This window comes from Orbicella franksi, chromosome 10 (genome assembly GCF_964199315.1).
Source record: "Orbicella franksi chromosome 10, jaOrbFran1.1, whole genome shotgun sequence".
Lineage (NCBI taxonomy): Eukaryota > Metazoa > Cnidaria > Anthozoa > Scleractinia > Merulinidae > Orbicella > Orbicella franksi.
The window spans coordinates 28,395,853-28,415,605 of NC_138154.1; the positions used below are offsets into that span (position 1 = coordinate 28,395,853).

General features: G+C 39.1%; 2 protein-coding genes across 2 annotated transcripts; both read right to left on the bottom strand.

Moving 5' to 3' along the window:
* Positions 1-56: 56 nt before the first annotated feature.
* On the bottom strand, positions 57-6,254 carry LOC145500717 (transmembrane emp24 domain-containing protein 1-like). The gene is made up of 3 exons (XM_081480241.1): positions 5,260-6,254; positions 1,375-1,656; positions 57-923 (listed from the first exon to the last, which is right to left on the bottom strand). The coding sequence occupies exons 1-3, from the start codon at positions 5,428-5,430 to the stop codon at positions 702-704; spliced, it is 675 nt and encodes a 224-aa protein (XP_081336367.1). The 5' UTR covers positions 5,431-6,254; the 3' UTR covers positions 57-701.
* Positions 6,255-8,251: 1,997 nt separating this feature from the next.
* Positions 8,252-19,665, bottom strand: LOC145501910 (uncharacterized). The gene is made up of 12 exons (XM_081481302.1): positions 18,855-19,665; positions 17,494-17,662; positions 16,769-16,845; positions 16,148-16,386; positions 15,760-15,920; positions 15,164-15,266; positions 14,455-14,500; positions 14,091-14,182; positions 12,922-13,107; positions 12,671-12,781; positions 12,200-12,569; positions 8,252-11,433 (listed from the first exon to the last, which is right to left on the bottom strand). Exons 1-12 carry the CDS (start codon positions 19,180-19,182, stop codon positions 9,137-9,139), a joined length of 4,179 nt encoding a protein of 1,392 aa, XP_081337428.1. The 5' UTR covers positions 19,183-19,665; the 3' UTR covers positions 8,252-9,136.
* Between the last annotated feature and the right edge of the window lie 88 nt (positions 19,666-19,753).

Below are 19,753 nucleotides of genomic sequence, written 5' to 3' on the forward strand. Positions count from 1 at the left end.
CTACTGGCAAAAATTGTACTAGCTCAGTTATGAAAAACCAATTTAGGCTCAGCCAGTTTGAGAATAAGAACTTTTTCCATTATTAATGTTATGAAATAGTTACATTCTGTTGCCATTTGCCAACGTTTCCTTTCTGTCTTTTTCTTACCTCAGAAAATCAAAGAACTGACAAACCAAAGTGCACTCTGCCATGTTCCTTACTTAAATTTGAGCATCACAAAACATATCTCAAAATAACTATCTTGTCCTCACTTAACCTTCTTTACTCTGATTATTTCGTTTCTAGCCTTGACATAACAAACAAACAAGCAAACAAACAAAAAAACAAACCCCGTGACTAGATTGAGAGTTATAATTTCAATTATTGCTACTAAATTATAACTTTGAATTTGCCACAATCAATCACATAAAGAATGGCTTGAAAAATAAATCAATTTGGCAACTACTTCAATCCTGAAAAAAGCTTATAATTAATTTAATTATTTTGTCAGTGACACAAGTTTCTTCAGAAAAAATATCTGAGTTCTTCAACTTAGCTTCAGGAGAATATAGCTCGGGGAAGAATATTATATTTTGAAAACTTCAGCTAAAATTGAACTCCTGTCTAAACTGACAAGACAGAGAAAAAATTTAAGCAAGAATGAATTGCCTGAAAAACAACATTAAAATAAACTTGATTTAAAACTTCAGCATAAAACTATTCAGATCTTTTGTCCAGTGCTGTTAGTGCCAAAGAAATTCTTCACAATAAGTACTTGGCAAATCGCCACTCCAATGAGGGCGATACTTTGTATAAGTGACCACCAAAATACTCTGCTTCCACTCCTGGTGACAATGAAATGGCTTTTAAAATTCTTCTTGGTCAAATACGTCTGGTAATTCTGGGCTTTTTCCAGCTGAAGTCTTATATTCTCAAGTGTTGTCTGCCAAGGAAAACATAAAAATGAATATTCACAGGAGCGGCAAAACAAAAAATAAAAAAAACCAGTAAAAAGTTTACAGAACGACTGCTCTAACCACAGCCGCCCAAAAACATTTCCCACAAAAAAAAACAAATTATAATTTTTCAACAAATTATCCATGTAATTAATCTCTACATTACAAAGGCTGCAGATTTGTGGTCATTTTGATTAGCATCTATTTCAAAACTTTTAAAATATCTGTGGCTAATTTGCAAAGCTTTTGCTCAACTGGCCTTGGTTGAAGTAGGTGTTCTGAAAGTGCGTCCTCTCCCTCAAAATACTTAACACTGAAAAGAGGTTGTTTAATTCACAGAATGACACTTGGCACATGATACAAACTACAATTCTGACACCTCTAAAATTGGTTTTAATTCTTTGATACAAATATACATCATGTTCATGATGTTCTTACCCTAATGCTGTCTATTTGTATTTCCTGGATTTCTGTGTCTGTATCTCCCTGCAGTGACGACAGCCAGCTATCCACCTCGTCACTTTCAAGTCCTAGGTCTACATAGACTATCTTCTCTGCCAACATACTAAATGAATTGTCAAAACAGAATGTGTAAATCCCATCCTCAGCTGCCTGGATAGAATGAACTTCATCTGTTTTCTTTTCGTCATCTACCAAAAGCGCTTTACTAGGAGCTACCACTTGAAACGTAATGTCCATTTCTCCACCTCCTTCAATCACCTGTGAGATAAAAGAGGTATAAAATTAACAATCGAAATAGATTCCATGCTGCCATGCACCTGTTTGAACAGCAATGGATGACAGATGACATCAAAATGTAGTAAGAACAAAAAAAGTGGCACATGAGGAGATAGCCAAGCTTAAGATTTCCTTAGTACCATGTCTTCTGTGATCAGTTACTAAAGAGACGCACTGCAACATAGAATCTACCAGTCAAAATGCGAGAATAAATATGACAAAATCTTGAGAAATCAGAGGCTCTGTGAGCAAACTATGAATTGAATGTTAGTTTTATCTTTTAAAAGGAAATTGCCATTGATCTGAAGAAGGACATAAAACTATGTGTTCTGTTTCCCTAGTCTGCTGCTCATTTGAAAAAAGGACTTTCTTTTAGTTTGTTGAATTTTAGTGAAGTTTTAAACACCTTGACAAACAAGTATTTCACTAAATTATATTAATTTTTGATTTCCAGATTGGCCTAATTTTCTTCAAGCAATTTATAGGGCGCTACTTTGAATATCAACTGTTTGAACAAAACATTTAAGCAGTTCTATTGTAATTGAATACACGTGTTGTCAAAGCTTCTCCATCAGAACAGGAATAATAATGATTTGTCAGCACTTAATTATAAAAAAAAATATTGTGTGTTAGTACATGTTAAAACTAGGAGTGTCTCGATCTAACCTGATTGAAAATCATCCCTTCATTTTTTGTGTGATGTAAAATCTTGGTGCTGAATATTAGTTAATTACTAGCAGATAGTCTGCAAATTTGCAATCAATAGCTCTCACAATCAATATTACAGGCAAGGGGCTAGAACAGTTCTTTACAGAATTGTTCAAAACTTCTATATTCTGTGATAGTGTCTATCACAAAGTTACAAGACCATTGTAATGCAAATTGTAACTTTATTAACTGCATGGCCATGGGCCGAGCACGGTTCATGTTCTACACAGGGTTTGTTATTTACTTTTTTTTTTATTTTTGTTGGTGATCAGACCCAAACTTCCTCTCAGCCAAATTTTGAATCACGCAACCTGTGATGTTTATTCGCCAAAAGCTGTTGAAACATTAATACACAGACAATATTACAATATTGTTTTCTTTATTGTGTGTAAAGTATATTTTCTTCTGGTTTTATCAAAGTGTTGGATTCGAAGGGAATAATAAATAATTAGGCTAAAAAAGGTATTACATCAGCCATAGAATGCACTGATGTTGCATCTTTCACTTTCGCTACATGACAAAAAAGATCGTGTTTACTTTGCAAGTTTATTTCGCCAGGAGCGACAGTCCTTTTAGTTTTCCAAGTATTTTTCGTATTTTTAGACAAGAGAAGTGAATTGCCATGCTGTTTTATTGAAGCGAGTTCAGAAATCGGAAGGAAAATTAAATATTTGTAAGCCAAGTAAAGGATGTGTCAGAACGTGCAAGGATTACGTCATTGGTAGGGAAATAACCACTATACCAAAGATAGCCATGGATACTGTAATTTTTGAATTATGTGACTCATGTGACTACTTTGCTAGCCCTTTACTCATAGAAAAAACCAGTTAAATTTAATTGAGACTTTTAAGAAAGAAAGCTGTTGTTAATAATGTTATTATCGAATCGTTTGTATCGATCATGCCCATATATATCCCAAAGAAAGTTCCAGATTAAGACCATTACATCATCAGAGATTTCACAACAGATGTAGCCTGCGAATGCAGACGTATTTCCGGCTGTCACTTGGTTCAGCTGAACCAAGTTACGGCCAGAAATACCTCTGCGTTTGCAGGTTACAACCGATGGTGCAATAATACAGTTTGTGTTGATCAAGTGATGTGATGATGAATCATCAAGGACTACTTTGGAATGTGCGCTGCATTGCGACTGTAGAGCTAAGAAAACAGTTAAATTTTAAAAGTGTGGTTATAAGATCTTACAGATCTTCTTGTTTCTTTAAATTTAATTTAAATTGCACATGGAACCTCAGGCAGTAAATCATACCATCTTTTCTGGCAGTTGTTTTATAGAAAAGCAGTTTGAGTTTAATTTTTAACAAAAAAGAGTTACTATAAAATTATGAAATTAATAAACTCCTGAAAGCAGCGACCCTGCAAAAGAAGTACAAGACAAACTTCACTGAATTTATTGTGGTGAAACTTTAGATGTCAGAAAGACCACTGACGGTAACCCTAATATTTCTGGAAAATAAAACTTTTCTGAATATGCCTGCAATGTTTGTTTACTTATGAAGCATTTTTATAATAACTGTAGAAATTCCTGCACGCTCGTTGGCTAATTTTTATTGTCAATATGCTGACAGACTGACACAAGTTTATAATTTATACAATGTTGTTATTGTAAAAAACAAATTGACATCAGTTTATCATGCATCTGTGCTGTTTCCAGAGGGGTGGGGTGCTCTTAGAAAAAGGCCCTTACAGGAGGGTAGGTATGAACATTTTCTGGAACTACACATTGAAATTTGTAAGTCTTGGTTTTTATGGAGAGAGGAAAACCAGAGGACCTGGAGAAACACCCTTTGAGCAAGGACAAAAATCAGTAGTAGATTCAACTCAATTATGGTGCCAGGAAGGTGAGCATTCTCACCATGTGCCATCCCCGCTTCCAATTAATTCAACAGTTAAATGGTCATATTTGTACAGGCTTGCCAGCCGCAAGATGGCAGGATTTGATGCTGTGTGGATGAAAAAATTCCCATACTGACCATTTTGTCATTTTTTTTTAACCTGTTGGGGAAAAATGCCTATTCAAAATAAAGCAAAGGTCTCAGCTAGCAAACTAGCCAAGACTAGCTGGTTTATATTACTTCCTTGTTATGAAGGCTTGATGCATGACACTGCATGACATAGTGACATGAGTTGTGTCCCCATTGAGGATGCACAGAAAAAATAAATGTGAATTTCGTTAAACAGCTGTTCCCTTCTGTCACCTTCAGTTCCCTTCTGTCACTTTGATTCTCTAGTGCACAATAGTGGTGGCCTAAAGCACTTTTCAATGATTACTTTCGGGATGCCAAAGTGTGAAAATGCCTGACATTTTGTATGGGAGGAGGGAAATTTAGATTACAAGCCAGACGCTTGCATTAATAATTTAATACCTAATTTCAGTGTCAATTAAAAGCACATCCACATATCAACCTTGCATACAAAAAATTGTAAAAGTTAAAGGTTCAATTAGCATTAAAACTATAGGAAAACACATACTATTTTTTCAATTGAAATATAATAACGTAAGACAAAAGAATTTTTCTGTAAACCATCAGTTGCTTGGCAGTGCAACCACGAGTTCTGTCTCAGTTCAAAACTTCAGTATGGTAGTCGTTAATTCGATTTAGCAACTACATGTAAGTATTAATGCAACGTAGGTCGCTAAAATGAAGCTAACTTCAGGTGCAAGCGAATAACATGGAAATAAACAGTTATACGTGTTAATCTGTAGTCTTACTGTCTCATTCAACGGTACAATTCTCCACAAACGTCGTTGGTTTGTACAGCAGACCGAAAGTAAATAAAGCCGAGTGGTAAGTATGAGTATGTAAGATGAAGAGCGTGAATCTCTATTAAAATCACTGAAAACACAATCTTGTCTTACCTGATATTCTATTTCCAAAGTTTTGTTATCACTGATATTCTCGTAAAAACAGTTCACTTTCCCTGCTTCCACTACAGTTGTGAAACCATTCAACATCGCACGGGACATCGGCAGCAAAATAAGCCATTGTAGAAGTATGCTGAGGAAGATGCAACTTGCTGGCAACCGCATTCCCGGGAGAAACGTAAGAAAAAACAAACCCAGCTAATTCTACTAACTGAAAGTCAATTACTAAACTGACCTGGCAATGCAATGCAGATGCTAACTAGTCGATGGTTAATTTACTAGCATTCTGCATATTATCGACCACACTATCGCATTGAGTACGTGTCCGCGAGTAAGACGATTTCCCCCCCCTCTTCCCAGGATTCTGTGCAGTACCTGTTGCTTTGGCGTGTGATGGCGAGATTGCGTGACACGAAGGGAAAAGAGGAATGGGGGAGGGGTGGGAATGGCTGATCCCACACTGATAATGACTTCTGCAAACCAGACTCATGGTCAGTAGCCTAGGATACTGACAGTGCTGGTATTGCAAACTGGGAAAGCTGAACTTCTGACTGGGACGGATGGCGAGGAGAAAAGGTTGGAGGGAGGAAGTTTGAAAAAAATATGTACCAGCAAAATGAAAACGGTGCGGTGTGGGGAGGGGAAAAATTCAACGAGCTCAAACGCAAGAGAGTGGGTAGGACACATGCCCATCCAGACGGGACCTTTTCCTTTTGAGTCACAATCTCATTTTCATGCAGATCAACTCATGTAAAAGATTTGTACCAGTCGTAAACCTGCATTTGCGGGAGGCGACATGTAATGCAAATAGGAAAAAGAAGAGAGGAAATTAATTTCGCCTGATCATTTTAAGGGACTGTGCAATAATTACTTGGAGCGGGGGTGGGAAATGGGGAAATATGCCCCAAAACTAAGTCATACCCCCCTCTCATTAAGCAAAAATTAATGTCAACCCCCCCTCACATAATGATAATATTAAGGCTAACCTCCCCCCCCCTGAAAAACGTCTCCTATTGATTCCGTCATACCTAGTTTGCTTGTTGGAGTTCTTCCTCCGGTACAAACATTACTTCAAATGACTCTTCGACGCATGTCGAAGAGTCATTTGAAGAGTCATCACATCAGAATCACTGGACTTTGAGCTTGTGTCGTCTTCGCATGAATTGGGAGATTTGTCATCTTCTACAGCATCTCAGGTCCCGCTTCTATCTATCCTCAAAAACTAAATTCACCTTGTACTACTCGCTAATTTATCCTTATATCATCTATTGTAACTCTACATGGTCGTCTACATACGTAATAGAATTTATTGTCTGCAAAAACGGGCTGTGCGAGCTATTACCAATTCAGATTATAGAGCACATTCTGTTCCTTTATTCTCCAAATTAGGAATTTCAGACATTTATCAAATCAACACGTTTCAAATAGCTAAATTTATGTACTATTATCATAATAACCTGTTTCCTCCATTGTGTTAAAACTTGTTTTTTCACAAACAGTCAAATTCATGGCTATAGCACCAGAACAGCCAATAACTATCGCGTGCATCATTGCCGGACTAATCTAAAAAAATTCATAATTCTTTACCAAGGTCCAAAGATTTGGAATTCCCTTCCTGTTACAATCATTTTATTGTCAAGTTTTCCCAATTTTAAGAAAAAACTGCCGGAGTTTTTATTACAATAATTACTGAACTGGCAAAGCCGCACACTGTTGAAATATTGATGTAACCGTATTGTTACGTACGAGGTGGCCTCAGCTAAAAGCCTGATGGTTTCTAGGTCACCTCGCCTCACACTAAAACATTTATATATACTGTACATTAAGTAAAAGGGCAAAATAAACAGATTAGAATGGAATGGCACTGAGGTTCCCGCGTGCGTGGGTGAGAACGTTAACTCGATCAATCAACTCAGCCTTGCTTCCACTTATCTTAAGACCTTTTTGCTTTAGATACATTTTCAGCTGCTTGTTGGTAGGCGCTTTTACATCTTTTTCAATTGTCCAAGAAATAAGCGGAAGAGTGTTCCGTTCTCTTACTCTATTTTTTGGCTTTTGCATCGAGGAACTCAAGGTGCTGCACATAACTTTTACATGCAGTCTCGTCCGCGTTGTACTGGGAACATACCTCTTGCAAAGACCTTTCTTCAGAAGAGGGCAATTTTCACTAGTTGAACAATCTCTTTATCTGGACACCTGGGAGAAAATTGTCGATCTGGTCTCCAGTGGACGTTGCCGTAGTGAATGGTAAATACTTTCCAGGCGAAGTAGCATCTAGGGTTGGAACTGGAGAACGTTGGACAGGAACACCTCTTGTGCAACCTTCATTAAGGCATCCATCACATGTTGGAGTGAAGGAAAACTAAAGCGACTCAAGGAAGTACTTCCCCTGACGAACATGGTCTTCTCTTACTTTCTGAAGCTTTTCAAACAAGGCATTCCCACACATATTAAATTTTACATTCACCCCCCCCCTCTCTTGTTGTCATTTTCTCCTATGCCCCCCTCTCTAATTTTCCAACCCCCTCCTCCAGGTAATTATTGCACAGTCCCTAACTGGAAAATCAGAATTGAGGAATGCGTAAGAGTCGCTAGGGCATAATCTGAAAAAGAAATATGAATTCTTCAGCTAGAAGTCAGACTTACCAGAGTGAGAATTGAAAAACGTCCTGCATGCTGCTAGTAGTGGAATGTCGTCGAGTGCGGGCAAATTCACAATGATAACAAATGAGATAGGGCATTTTTAGCTTGGTAAATATGGCAGTTTCAACCAAGGTTGTCCCGCAAAACGCCTAAAAGCGTTCGAGGTAATGCTGAAAGGTATTACGGGTAGTAACATTTCGCGTTGCTTGACTGAGGCTCGCGGTATTTAAGCAAGAAGGAAGAGAAGTATGAATATATGTGTTGGTGCTGTTTCGTTCAACGACGCTAAAACAACTTGAGCTTCAATAAAGCAACGGTTCAACACTAATACCCATAAATTTCTTCAAACGCCGTCGCGTTCGCTTTTGTCGGACGTTTCTCGAGACAGCTTTCTGTATGGGAAGAGCAGCATTGAAAGAGCAACATTAAAATCGACAGTCAGAACCAAGGTTTAACTTCCTTTACACGCGTAGCTTGCCTTAGTTACCTCATTTGGTTATCTGCGCTTGGAGTGACTGGCCAGATGTGATTACTTTGGTCTAAAATCCCGCTTAAGTCTTGGGACAAGTGCACTTCTGTCCAAGATATGGTCTTTCTGTTCACCTCTCCCTCCCCACCCCCAACACAATGTTGATGTTGATTCTCATTATATATTCCAACATTGCGTTGGGGGGTGGGAGTCGGAAAATTAAATAATTACCTCCCACCTAGAAATAATGCGTCGCCAATTGGCATTTTGTCCAGTGTCCCAAGAACGTTTGGCCAGGATTGTAGGTTTAGGCAAAACTCATAAGAAACAGACCGAAGGTGAAATCAGAGCTGACACACATTTCCACATCCCCTGGATTTATAAAATGTGCATTTAACTGCTCGGATATCTACTGATAGTCGTTATAAAAAGCCATACTACACCGCACAGAAACGTTTATTTAATTTCCACAAGGGAAACTCACAAGATAATGCTCCGGGGGGACACCCTCTGAAGAAAGTTACAAGTACTGTACAAAATAACCCGCCCATCCCATCAAAGTTATTGCAAGGCACTCTGAAATTAAACGTGCACAGGCAGGCCAAGAAATATGACTTATGAGGAAAAACAAAAATAGGGGAAATCGTTAAAAAAGGACCAATGAATTCCACATGGAAAAACAGACTCTTGCGGTCCAAAAGATTTGATAATTAACGACGAAGTAATAAGCTTGAATGAGTTCAATTTCTCTCATTCGTTCTACGTTTCAGTTATGAGAAGTCCATTAGTGGCTTGATCTGTCACTGCGTGACTTCGTTCCCCAGAATCAAGTTCTTGCTCCACACTTCTGGTATCAGGAGTTACTGATCGACTGACCCCATTGCACAGCTTAACATCTATCTCTGCGAGCTTGCACGGTAGCGACGTCTTGAGGTCACGGTGGAGGCCATTCGGCGCCGCTGAGTCATCGCTCTCTCCACATGTCGAATCACTAACGCTTGTCTCATAACATGTAAGATCCACTAAGGGATCTGAACCATTTTCAGCGTCTTTATCTTTGTCATGTAATTCTATACCAGCTTTACCCTCGACATTGCCATCGGCTGCAATTTCTGGTCGAGAGGTCTTGTTCGTGTTAATTGTTAAAGAAGGTAACGACTTGTTCTCGCACGATACCTTTGTTTTCCTTAGGTCTCTTTCTGGCGAAACAGTTGTCACTGTTGGACTATCTGTCCCCTTCACTGTCTCACAATTTGACAACAGAGCGTTCATAACTGTGTCAGATATTTCTGTGTCAAACACACGATTTGATCCCACATTAACTGACTGTTTATTAGCAGCTGTAATCTCGGAGGACGCCACTGTACCCAGCCCAGCCCGCTCATTGCCGGCAGCTAAAGTTGCGCAGCTAGGTTTTGGATCTGGAGCTCTTGTTACCAATATTGTTGAATTGCTTCCCGCGGTTACAGATGAAGTTGAAGAGGCTGTCGTCTTTAACATGATCGGTTTATTACCCAGAGCTAAAGAACTGGTTTTAAGTTCAGATGGTTTAACTTTCAATTGAGTTTTTGCCGCCTGGTCAACTGGTTTGTTGACTGTGGCAATTTTGGTTTTTGGAGGCAAAGTCGTTGAGGCTGACAATACAACCTTATGCCCAAGTGCAGTCTGCGCAATCTGAGCTGTATTGCCTAACACAGCAATCCCCGCTCCGGATAACTGAGTTGTTGTACTTGTGGTAGATGAGGTTAATGAACTTGGAGGTCTGATAACGACTACCTGTTGGGGCGCTGACGAAGTAGGCACGACAATAGCCCCTCCCTTGACTGCCAGAGGCACAACCCCTCCTGATCCTGGGCGCTGCACTAGAAAGACTGGGGAAGTTGACAATACACTAGATAGTTTGGAGGGTGTAACGGAAATGGCCACTTTTGGGACGGCTTGGCTTGGCAGCTGAGAAGTAGTCGATTTAGTACAAAGCGACGAGTTTGCGAGTGTCGCTACTCCGACCGGATTTGACAATGAAGAAGTTGAAGAAACGACGGCGCTTCCTTGCGTTGTTAGAACAGCAGGACTCAACGTTTTCCCTTGAATCAAGGGTTGGGACACAGGCACGGTTTTCAGCACTTGTAGCGGCACTCCAGAGCTTGACACCAACATAACTTTTCCTACACCTGACGGTACCGCGGCGGACAAGCGCGATTGTGACTGATGATGCTGAACGGTAGCAGAAACAGCTGTTGATGAAGGACACTTGGAAACCGTGACAGCTTGATTGGAGGCGGTACTGTGTAAAGGCGTCGTGGGCACTCCAACTGATGAACTAGGCTGGGCCGCCACTGTAGATGAAGCTGACGCATTTAACGTAACGGGGGGTTTAGAAAGTATCCTGACCGAGTTCACCTTCTTCTCTGGTTGTATTACCCTAGCAGAGGGCAAAACTGTCTTTATAGAAAGTCCACTTGCTAAGACCGTGTTATTTGTATTTACCGCGGCAGAAGTCTCAACTGTGACATCAACTGCTTTCTTGGCAGTAACAGAATGCAGACCAGCAGGAATATGGAGAATATTTGGTCGATTTCCCTGTGGGATCTTGGTGACGGAAGTCGGAGGTATGACGGTAGCTCCTCCTTGAGGTACTGTCGCAGCTACTGTCTGGGAAACTGTGCCAGGTTTGACCTCTGTTCCAGGAGCATGCTTCTTTCGCTTCTTTTTCAACCTAGGAGGAGTTGTTTGAATGGCGATGGAGCATGAATCGTCTTCTTCCTGAACTCCTGGGCTTGCAACAGACTGGTTACTTTCCTCGACAATGTTCGCCTCTTCAGCTTTTCTCTTTTGTGGAAGCGAGAGCTGAGTTGCTGCGTTGCCTTTGTTCTCGTCATCTTCGCCATCTTTGTTGGCTTGGTCAGATGTTGGTGATTTGTTTTTCCTACTCTCTTCGTCTTCCAGAATAAAGTCTTCGTCACTGGACATGTCCCTTGCTCCAGCATCTTCAATCTCGTCTTCAACACTTTCTTCACTGCCCCATTCCTCTGCTTCTTCAGCAGGGACGACCTCTTCTGTAAAACATAAATAAGAATCAAGGTTCTTGATAACTTGTCTATACTATGCCAGAGCAAATCATGTGCGGCGCAAGTAAAATAATCGGGGGCCATGTCAATTCTCGACGAGAAAACCAAATCCATCCAGAGAGAATTAAAGAGAATGTGCAGAGACTAGTAGGAAGCAAATGAGATATGGAGCACATGGTCATCAAATGAGACAACAACAACATCTGAATTATGCATGTATATGGGTTCTTGATTAAGCGTGAGATCAAGATGGCTGGATATTAGCCAGGTTCTTTTTTGGCGTCCATAAACTCGCAAAAAAAAGAACGAGGCCAATATCCAGCCACCTTGACCGAACAAGCTTGGTCAATAAAGGATTTGTTATACGGCTTGTGGGAAAATTTTTCTTGCGGCACACAGTGGGTATTCCACGTAGCCAATCACAGTGCTGGATTTGGTTCATCTTGCCCGCTCACGGAGCTAGCCATATAAAATAAATTACAGAGAAACAGCTAACACTACCATAGCAATAAAGTGAGCAAGGAATGGCGCAAAGTACAGCTTTGTAGGCAGGCATAAGGTGAAGGGTGCATCCAAGCCTCGTGGCCCATCATGCCATATCCGGAGCAATTTAGAGTCCAGTATATCTAATACCCCCTAGATGGTATGCTCGTCTATCACAGAGTTCAAACCCCCCCTCCCCCCTTACTCATACTCCAGGGTGAAAAGGGTTCTTTCCAAGAAATCCACAGACTAAAATAACAGGATTACTGACCTGGCTCTTCAACTGGTTCAGGTTCTTGGCTCTCCTTCATGATCTTTATCTTTGCCTTGCTCATCAACTTGCTAAATGACATCTCGTACTTTTCCAGTTCTTCAAGCAAGGCTAACAGGCTGCCATGCAGATCAATTTCACAACGCTTTCTTGGGGGTGGGGGCTTGGGTTTCCTGCCACGTTTCTTAGGGGGAGGAGGTGGTTCTGCAAATTTCTCACAGAGCTTCTTCAGAGACTCAACATCGAATGCAGCGAGTTCAAACCCTTCAGCAATTGTGTTCTTTGGTTCCTGCTGTTGTTCTTCTACAGCTGGGGGAGGTGATGGTGGATTTGGAGCTTCTAGTTCAGGAGATGGTGTTCCACTTCGTAGCTACATCAAGGAAACAAAAGATGTTTTAAAATCAGGATGTAATAACAGCTAGGTAGAACAGCCACAACTTCTGTTTCTAGCTAAATGACAGCTTTACTTACCTTTCTAAGTCTTGAATCTCTCCTGGGTTGGGTGGGTGTGGCAGTACGTGTTGAAGTTCCCTTGGCCTTTGTTGGAGCTGGTGGTGGGGGTGGAGGTGGGGGTGGGGCAACCTTAAATGCAAAGAAAATGGTCTGTTAGCCCTTAAAGCGTTAAATAAAACTCAAGATACTTAATGAGAAGGAGGAGAAAGGGAGGGATGAAGACATGACTTGACTGACTCTGAAGAAGTATGCTTGTAACATCAACTTACCTTCTTCTTTCGTTTGTTTAATGTTGGGACATCCAAGGGACACTGCTTGTAAATACGTAAATCTGAAGCAGAGAAGATCGGAAAATACAGATACGACCAGCTGTTAGCATCATTTCCCAGCACCATGTCTCTTTGTTCAGTTGGAGCAATGGTAGAAAGATGTTCACGGAAATCATAATCTCTGACCTGGAATACAAGAGAAATAATAAAACAAAACAAAACAAAAAAAATAACTAAATGAATAAAAGGACAATCAGCCCACTGTTTTGAAATGGAGACAGGTGTAGCTGAGCCGTTAGGAAGCTGGTCAAGACGTTCTGAGTTCAAGTTCTCTACCATGCCATCAGCAGAATTTGTTTAAGGTAGTCCAAAATAATGGGATTTAAACTACAAAGGTTTATATGTTATATTGGTCTCAACTGTATGAGTGACATACATATACCTAGAAACTAGCCAGCTCAAGGCTTTGGTACTTAACCACTACTGAGGATATGTAATTATTTTTACAATTCTATGCATCTACTAGAGATAAAATTCAAGTTCAAAACGTTTACCACATTTTTTCAAATCAATATCATTTGGTCCACAAGTTATGTTTCTGATCAGTGAAACAATAATCCCAGAAACACTGAAATTCAGTTGACTAACACAACTTAGACTTGTTTTAACAACTTGAATAACGTTTCACACTTTCACCAGATGTAAATTTTACCACCAGAACTCATTACTGGCAATGAAAAGCTACATGCGGTCAAACGATTCCCACACTATTTCCAAAGGCCTAAACCAAGATCATTACACATGGAAATCATTTCAAATAGAAGTTATGTTGCCAGGAATAGATCTTTCCCTGGGGAATTTTTAGTCTGCGTGCAATCAGAGATAATCATAGTCTAGGCAGTTTCTTTTTCCATAGAAATAAGCCAGGTTGTCAATGAGGGCTGTAACCTGTAACACCTGTTACAGCTGAGTACACTTGATGGGCCTTTGATGCTACCGGTGAACTTGCCTATACAATTAACATATAACGTAACAAGTTTGTTGCAGGTGTGAAGTTCATGGCTACAAGTGAATCAAAACTTGATGACAGCCCTGAATAAGTTTAATCAAAACCAAAGAATAGCAGCATGACTCTATGATTTCTAGCTCAAAGTAAAGATTTGTCTCACCAGGCTGTTGTCACAAAGGCATTTAAGAATCCAAACTCGTTGATGAAGAGTTAGATCCATATAGGACTTTTCCATCAAAGGATTTACTTCACCTGAAATGGTAACAGGAGACAATTTCTTCAATTCAGAGAAAAAATTAATTCACCATGCACTTATACCGTAAACCTTTGACATAATGAAAGGAATGTATGTAAACGAATAGTAAAGTAGACTACAGGCAGTCAGTCTTTTGCTTAGTCCGTCAACCGTGGCAGTAAATAAACCTTTTCCCTTTCTTACCCCCAGGATTATGTACAGCCATTTTTTTCTCTCGCTTTTCTTTCACATCATATTGTAGTATAATAATAAGGGGAAAACAACTCACCCAACGTTTCAAATGTAGCCATATCCAAACCAAGCTGATGACAAGTCTAGAAAAATAAAGTTAATAGCAAAGATATTCTCATTACAGATATGTTACAGATGAAAAGACCTTCTAAAGGTTATTAAAGACAGGGCAGGGTTGAACACATTTCATCTTGATAGCTTAGTGGTCGGTTTTGTGAGTACGATAGATCAGCCCTTACAAGCCAAAGTCAAATTTCAATAGTTTTGCCAATACATGTATTTAAGACCTCGTATCCCTCCCCCATCAACCTTTCAGCCCAACAGGAACCAAAGGAAGGTTTGTCAGAGAACTGTAAAATTTAAGACTCTTGAGTCGTTAATAAGATGCCTAAAGTAGAAGAATTTTGAGTGTTACAGGATTGTCATTAAATTCAAAAAAGCTGGTTGTACAATAAAAGTTGGCAGTAACAATTTGAAGATGCCATCCTCCCCTTTCGTCATTCCTGAATTCTGCGTTGCTGGTGTTCATCACTACAGTAACCAGGAAATATAGTCAGCTATCAAATACTAACAATAGCCCTGATTCAGCTTCCGTGTGAGCAGGGCTTTTGTCTCCCAAATTTAGCAACCAACTGCATTGGCCATGAGCTCAATTCTACATATTACAACACAGAAAAATAATTTGTCGCTCTCTATGTTCTAACTACAGTGTAGGTCAGAAATTCCAGGTCGATGTGAATACTTACCAACACCTGACCATCCTTCTCTATAGCCTTGTACCAGCTGTTTAGTCGGTCACATAGCTTAGATTCCCAAACTTTAAACTTCATGGGAGGTTTCTTGAACAAACTATCCACAAGGGATAAACAGATATTTTGAAACAATTATTAGGCAATTGAAACAACCACTGCCATTAAGTTCCAAGTGAATGCATGGAAAGAAACTCTGCATTGCATGGCAAATCTACCAACAAAACAATGCCAAAGAAAGAATACTTTTAAATAATTTTAAGAAGGTAGATAAAACATTCACCCTGCTGTAAGGTCAAATTACAAGTAAGTCTAGCCAGTTTTTTGCTGGTATGAACACTAGATAGCTATGCTTTGTGAAGATTTCAACTATTGTTTTCTTTCCAAAATAAACTTCTCAGGGGGGAAGTTTCAGGAAGCCCCTCTGATAGAGTTAATCACAGAACATTTGTTAACACTACATTAAAACATTCCAGCTTCACGCAAGGTAGAACAGTAGTGTCTTTACAAAACCACAGTTATTGTACATTATCACATTCATTATCAATGGTAGAGTTATAACACAAGAACATTTTGTTTTATAGACATCTCACCTTTTTCTTTGATGTGGAGTAATCAAAAGAGCTGTAAATATCCTAGCCAGTAATGAGGACTTATTAGCATAAACAAAACTCAGCTCCAGTTCGGTGATATTGAGGTCTTGTATGTAGAGAAAATCTTTTAATAAAAACAGTAAGCCAGCTAGTGAAGGAATCTGTAAAGAGGAAAAAAGAAAAATATTTACGTACTGCTTGGCAAAGAGATATGTAAAATGGCATTCCCTCAAAGAAAAAAAAAACTGTTTAACTTAAGCGAAAAACTTCTTCCAACAATACCAGGAATTCACTTGGAACTACCTCAAAATTGTTTTGGATACAATGGATGACTAAAAACACATTTCATGACAAAATTAAATTCTCAATAAATTCTTATTACATTTACCTCCCACATTGAATGAAGCTGCTTGACCACATCAGGACCTAACTCTTTTTCTTCCCACACCGCTAAATCTTGAAGCAAAACTAAATTAGCTTCTTTCTTCTCCTTCTCACGTATCCGACGACGTTCACGTTCTTCTATGTCTTCCTGAATCTTCAGACGTGTAAGCAAAGAAGAAGAGCCTTCTCCATTGATCATATTAACATATGAAACACGAGCAGCAGTGCGTCGACGACTGGTCCCTTGAAATAAGAAAACAAACATTCTGTTACACACTCACTTAAACTCTGCTTAATACTTGATTATGCATATTCATTGCATCAATGAGATTGCAGGGCTCGAAAAAAACCCTGAAAATCCAGCATGCCCTTGGAACAGGCAGCTCTCAATTTTTGCTTGCCCTAGGCAAGTCCTAGTCTACATTTTTTTAATTTAGTTGGACACGACTTGCTTTCCCAGTGTGAAAGTGAGAATGAAAAGTTACTTGCCTGGGAAGAAAATCTGCTCGTCCCGGACGACTGAACGCCAATGTTTTCGAGCACTGTATTGTACAGTTGTTATGATTACCAAGCCATGATACTAACAGAGATAATAGTTTTAACACAACATATCACTTTAACCTACCATCTGAGCCTTCAGCTGGAATGAAATCACTTCTCAAAGCCATGGTAGCTTGTAAGCTAACCTTGTCTCTTAGGGACCTGAACATAAATTTAGAAGAACTAAATGAGCTCAAACTGAGAGTCTCTCTGTGAGTGTGTGCCAATGAATAGATGTGATTTTTGTAAAATGAAGCATTGTTCTGAATAACAGATAAGTCTGGGAAAAGGGAGCGGAAAGGAACCAAAATAACCTAGAGGACTATGGCAACAGATTTGCCATAAAACTTATTGAGAGTTTAAGTTTTAAATATTATCTTAAATTATGACCAGTCTTGTTTTTAATTTTTTTCAGTTCACCATTGAGCTGCAATGTTAGATGAATGTCTTGAATATTACTAGTGACAAACTTAGTGTTCCAAGTGAAGGGGTGTACACAGGGATGTATCTAAGGGCCAGCCGTAGTTGTAACAGACAAAATTCCAGCAGATTTCTCTGATAAAAATATACTTCCCCTGACCAGATAAATACAAAATGCCAGATATGGTAGTGGCTTCCAGCCTCCCTTTAGAGCTGTCCTTTTCACCTTGACAGTGACAGTTCACCTTCTTCATGAAGGAAAAAATCTATTGTGATCACAGTGACCTGAAACGTTTCTTCTAGTCTTCAATTGCATTATATGACTGTTATAATTTTAATTTTCCATGACTTTTCTTCAAACTGAGATATTGGATGGTCTGAAATGTTCACCTGTTTAACAAAGCCAGCTTTTGCTCCAGAATTTTCTCCATTTTGTGGCCAAGTTTTGAGACCCAGTGGTCAGATCCATTGTAGCGGTAACAGTTTTCCAAAATAAGACGGATGTCACCAATAACTTCTGTGATGCTGTTGTATTCATAATTGTTAAATTTACAACCAACTACCGAGAAAAAGAACAAATAGAGTAAAATTAGTTTATACAATCTAAATGCACTGTTGGGCATTTTGTTCTTCAAGTAACTGTACCATGAACAAGTTGCTCACTGAGCAAGGGCATTTCAGAGACACAGACACATTAAGTGGACAAACCGACTCTAGTGGAGAGCTGCCGAAGTCAAGAGTTATTGTTTTACTGTGGTGAGAAGATAAGTCTCAGTGATACACATGGCTGAGGAGAGTTGAACGGTTTCCAGTTTTTTTGCTGGTTGTACGCATAAGGGCATTACACTAAAAAAGAAGAAACAAGCTAGAAATTTACACCATAACAAGGGTAAACAACTTTTTTGGGGTGGGCATACTTTTGGGCAGACTAAACAAGGAATTCAAAGAATTTTAAAAGTGTGTTCTGTTTCAAATCAATCCCCATATACTGCTTTATGTTAGTTTTTCAAAGAATAATATTAATGATATCAAATCTTTTTTCTGTTTTCAGCAAAAATTTAATTCCAAAAAGCTGTTTTCGACAAGATTGTTGATGAATATAGTTAACCTCAGTTCACTTTGTGTAACTGAGAAAAGATAATATTACTAAGATAGCATTTATGGGGATTCCCTTGATCAAATAACATTAATTTTAGCGTTTTTTTATGCAAAATGTAACTTCAGTTTTACTGTGTTGGAATAGAGATTGCTTTAAATTATGATACCTAAAAAATAAAATTGTCATCCCTAAAAATGGTTTACAGTTTTAAACTTGAATATATAACTTTGATAGAAGGTTACTAAAGATCAATTAGTGAAAATTTTTCTAGCAATCAAAATATGGATAAGAACATAAAAATGTCAAAAACATCGCTGACAATATCTGACACAAAATTTACAAATTGATGATACTAACGAAATTTATGTTTTAAAGACAAAAAAAAAGTAACTAGTTTCATTAATAACAAGAACTCAACAATTCTCAAGCAGTGGAAATGTAACCATTCTGAACACGAGGGACAAAATGACAGTTTTTTTCCCTTGCCAAATGAAGGCTGTTTTCGACTCTGAATTTACAAACGTACCCAAACACTTCTTAAAACTAAAGGTCAAATCATTTGTGAACACATTTCACCCGAAAAGGAACAGCACTTTCTAATCAGATCGGTCACTTTGAGATAACATAATCAATTAATTAAACTTCTACTAACTTTGATGGAAACTCATGGGTTCTTTGATTCTCTCGTGATAGTCCCACAAACCAAGTGCCTCGGCGTCCACCGGCTCCAAAAATGGCCAAGTGACATTTTTGTAAGAATCAGCCGATATTTCCATGAAAACACGGTATCCTTGTTGCACTTCGGGACTAAGTTTGGTTAGATCTAGGATGTTCACTTGTTGTACCGGCGATTTTTCTGTTTCCGGCGGTTTAGCACGAGTTTCTGAAAGTTCAACCGGCACGACTTCGTCGGTTTCTGCGGGCTCTGCAATCGGATTTTCAACCACAATTTCATCTGTTTCCATTGAGGAAGTTTCCATTTTGAAGTACTAGGCACTCAGGCAAGTTCAGTAGCCCTTCAGTGATATATACGAAAGTCCAGTCTGTCAAGTTTCTATATAAAACACAGTATGAAAGGCAAATGCCTGTGAACCATGCCAACTTCCCTCCGACGCATTGTTGATGCGCAGCCGATGAACAAAGGTCGTGCGCCGACTCAGTAGGATAAACGCAACAACTACGCTACGAAAGAGCACGTTATCCAAATTTTGCCGAGTAATTAACCGCTTGAATTCAAATTAACCCAGATAAATCGCCATTCCAAAACGAAAAGGGAGGAAAAGGGTTCATTTACAAACAGGTGAATAAATAGTCGCCGTGAAAATTCAATATACGGTAAACGAATTAACTCTGGCTAGTGCCAGACCCCTTAACTGGCACAGATCTCGGAACATGCATCTGGGAATTCAATTAGAAATTCACCCTGAAATCACGAATTAACGAAAATTTAGTGTTGTAATAGTAGGATTTACTAGCCTGCGATGTTTACTTCATTTTCGTGTTGTCTACAACACAAAAATTATAGAATTTTTTGAACACCGACTCCATATC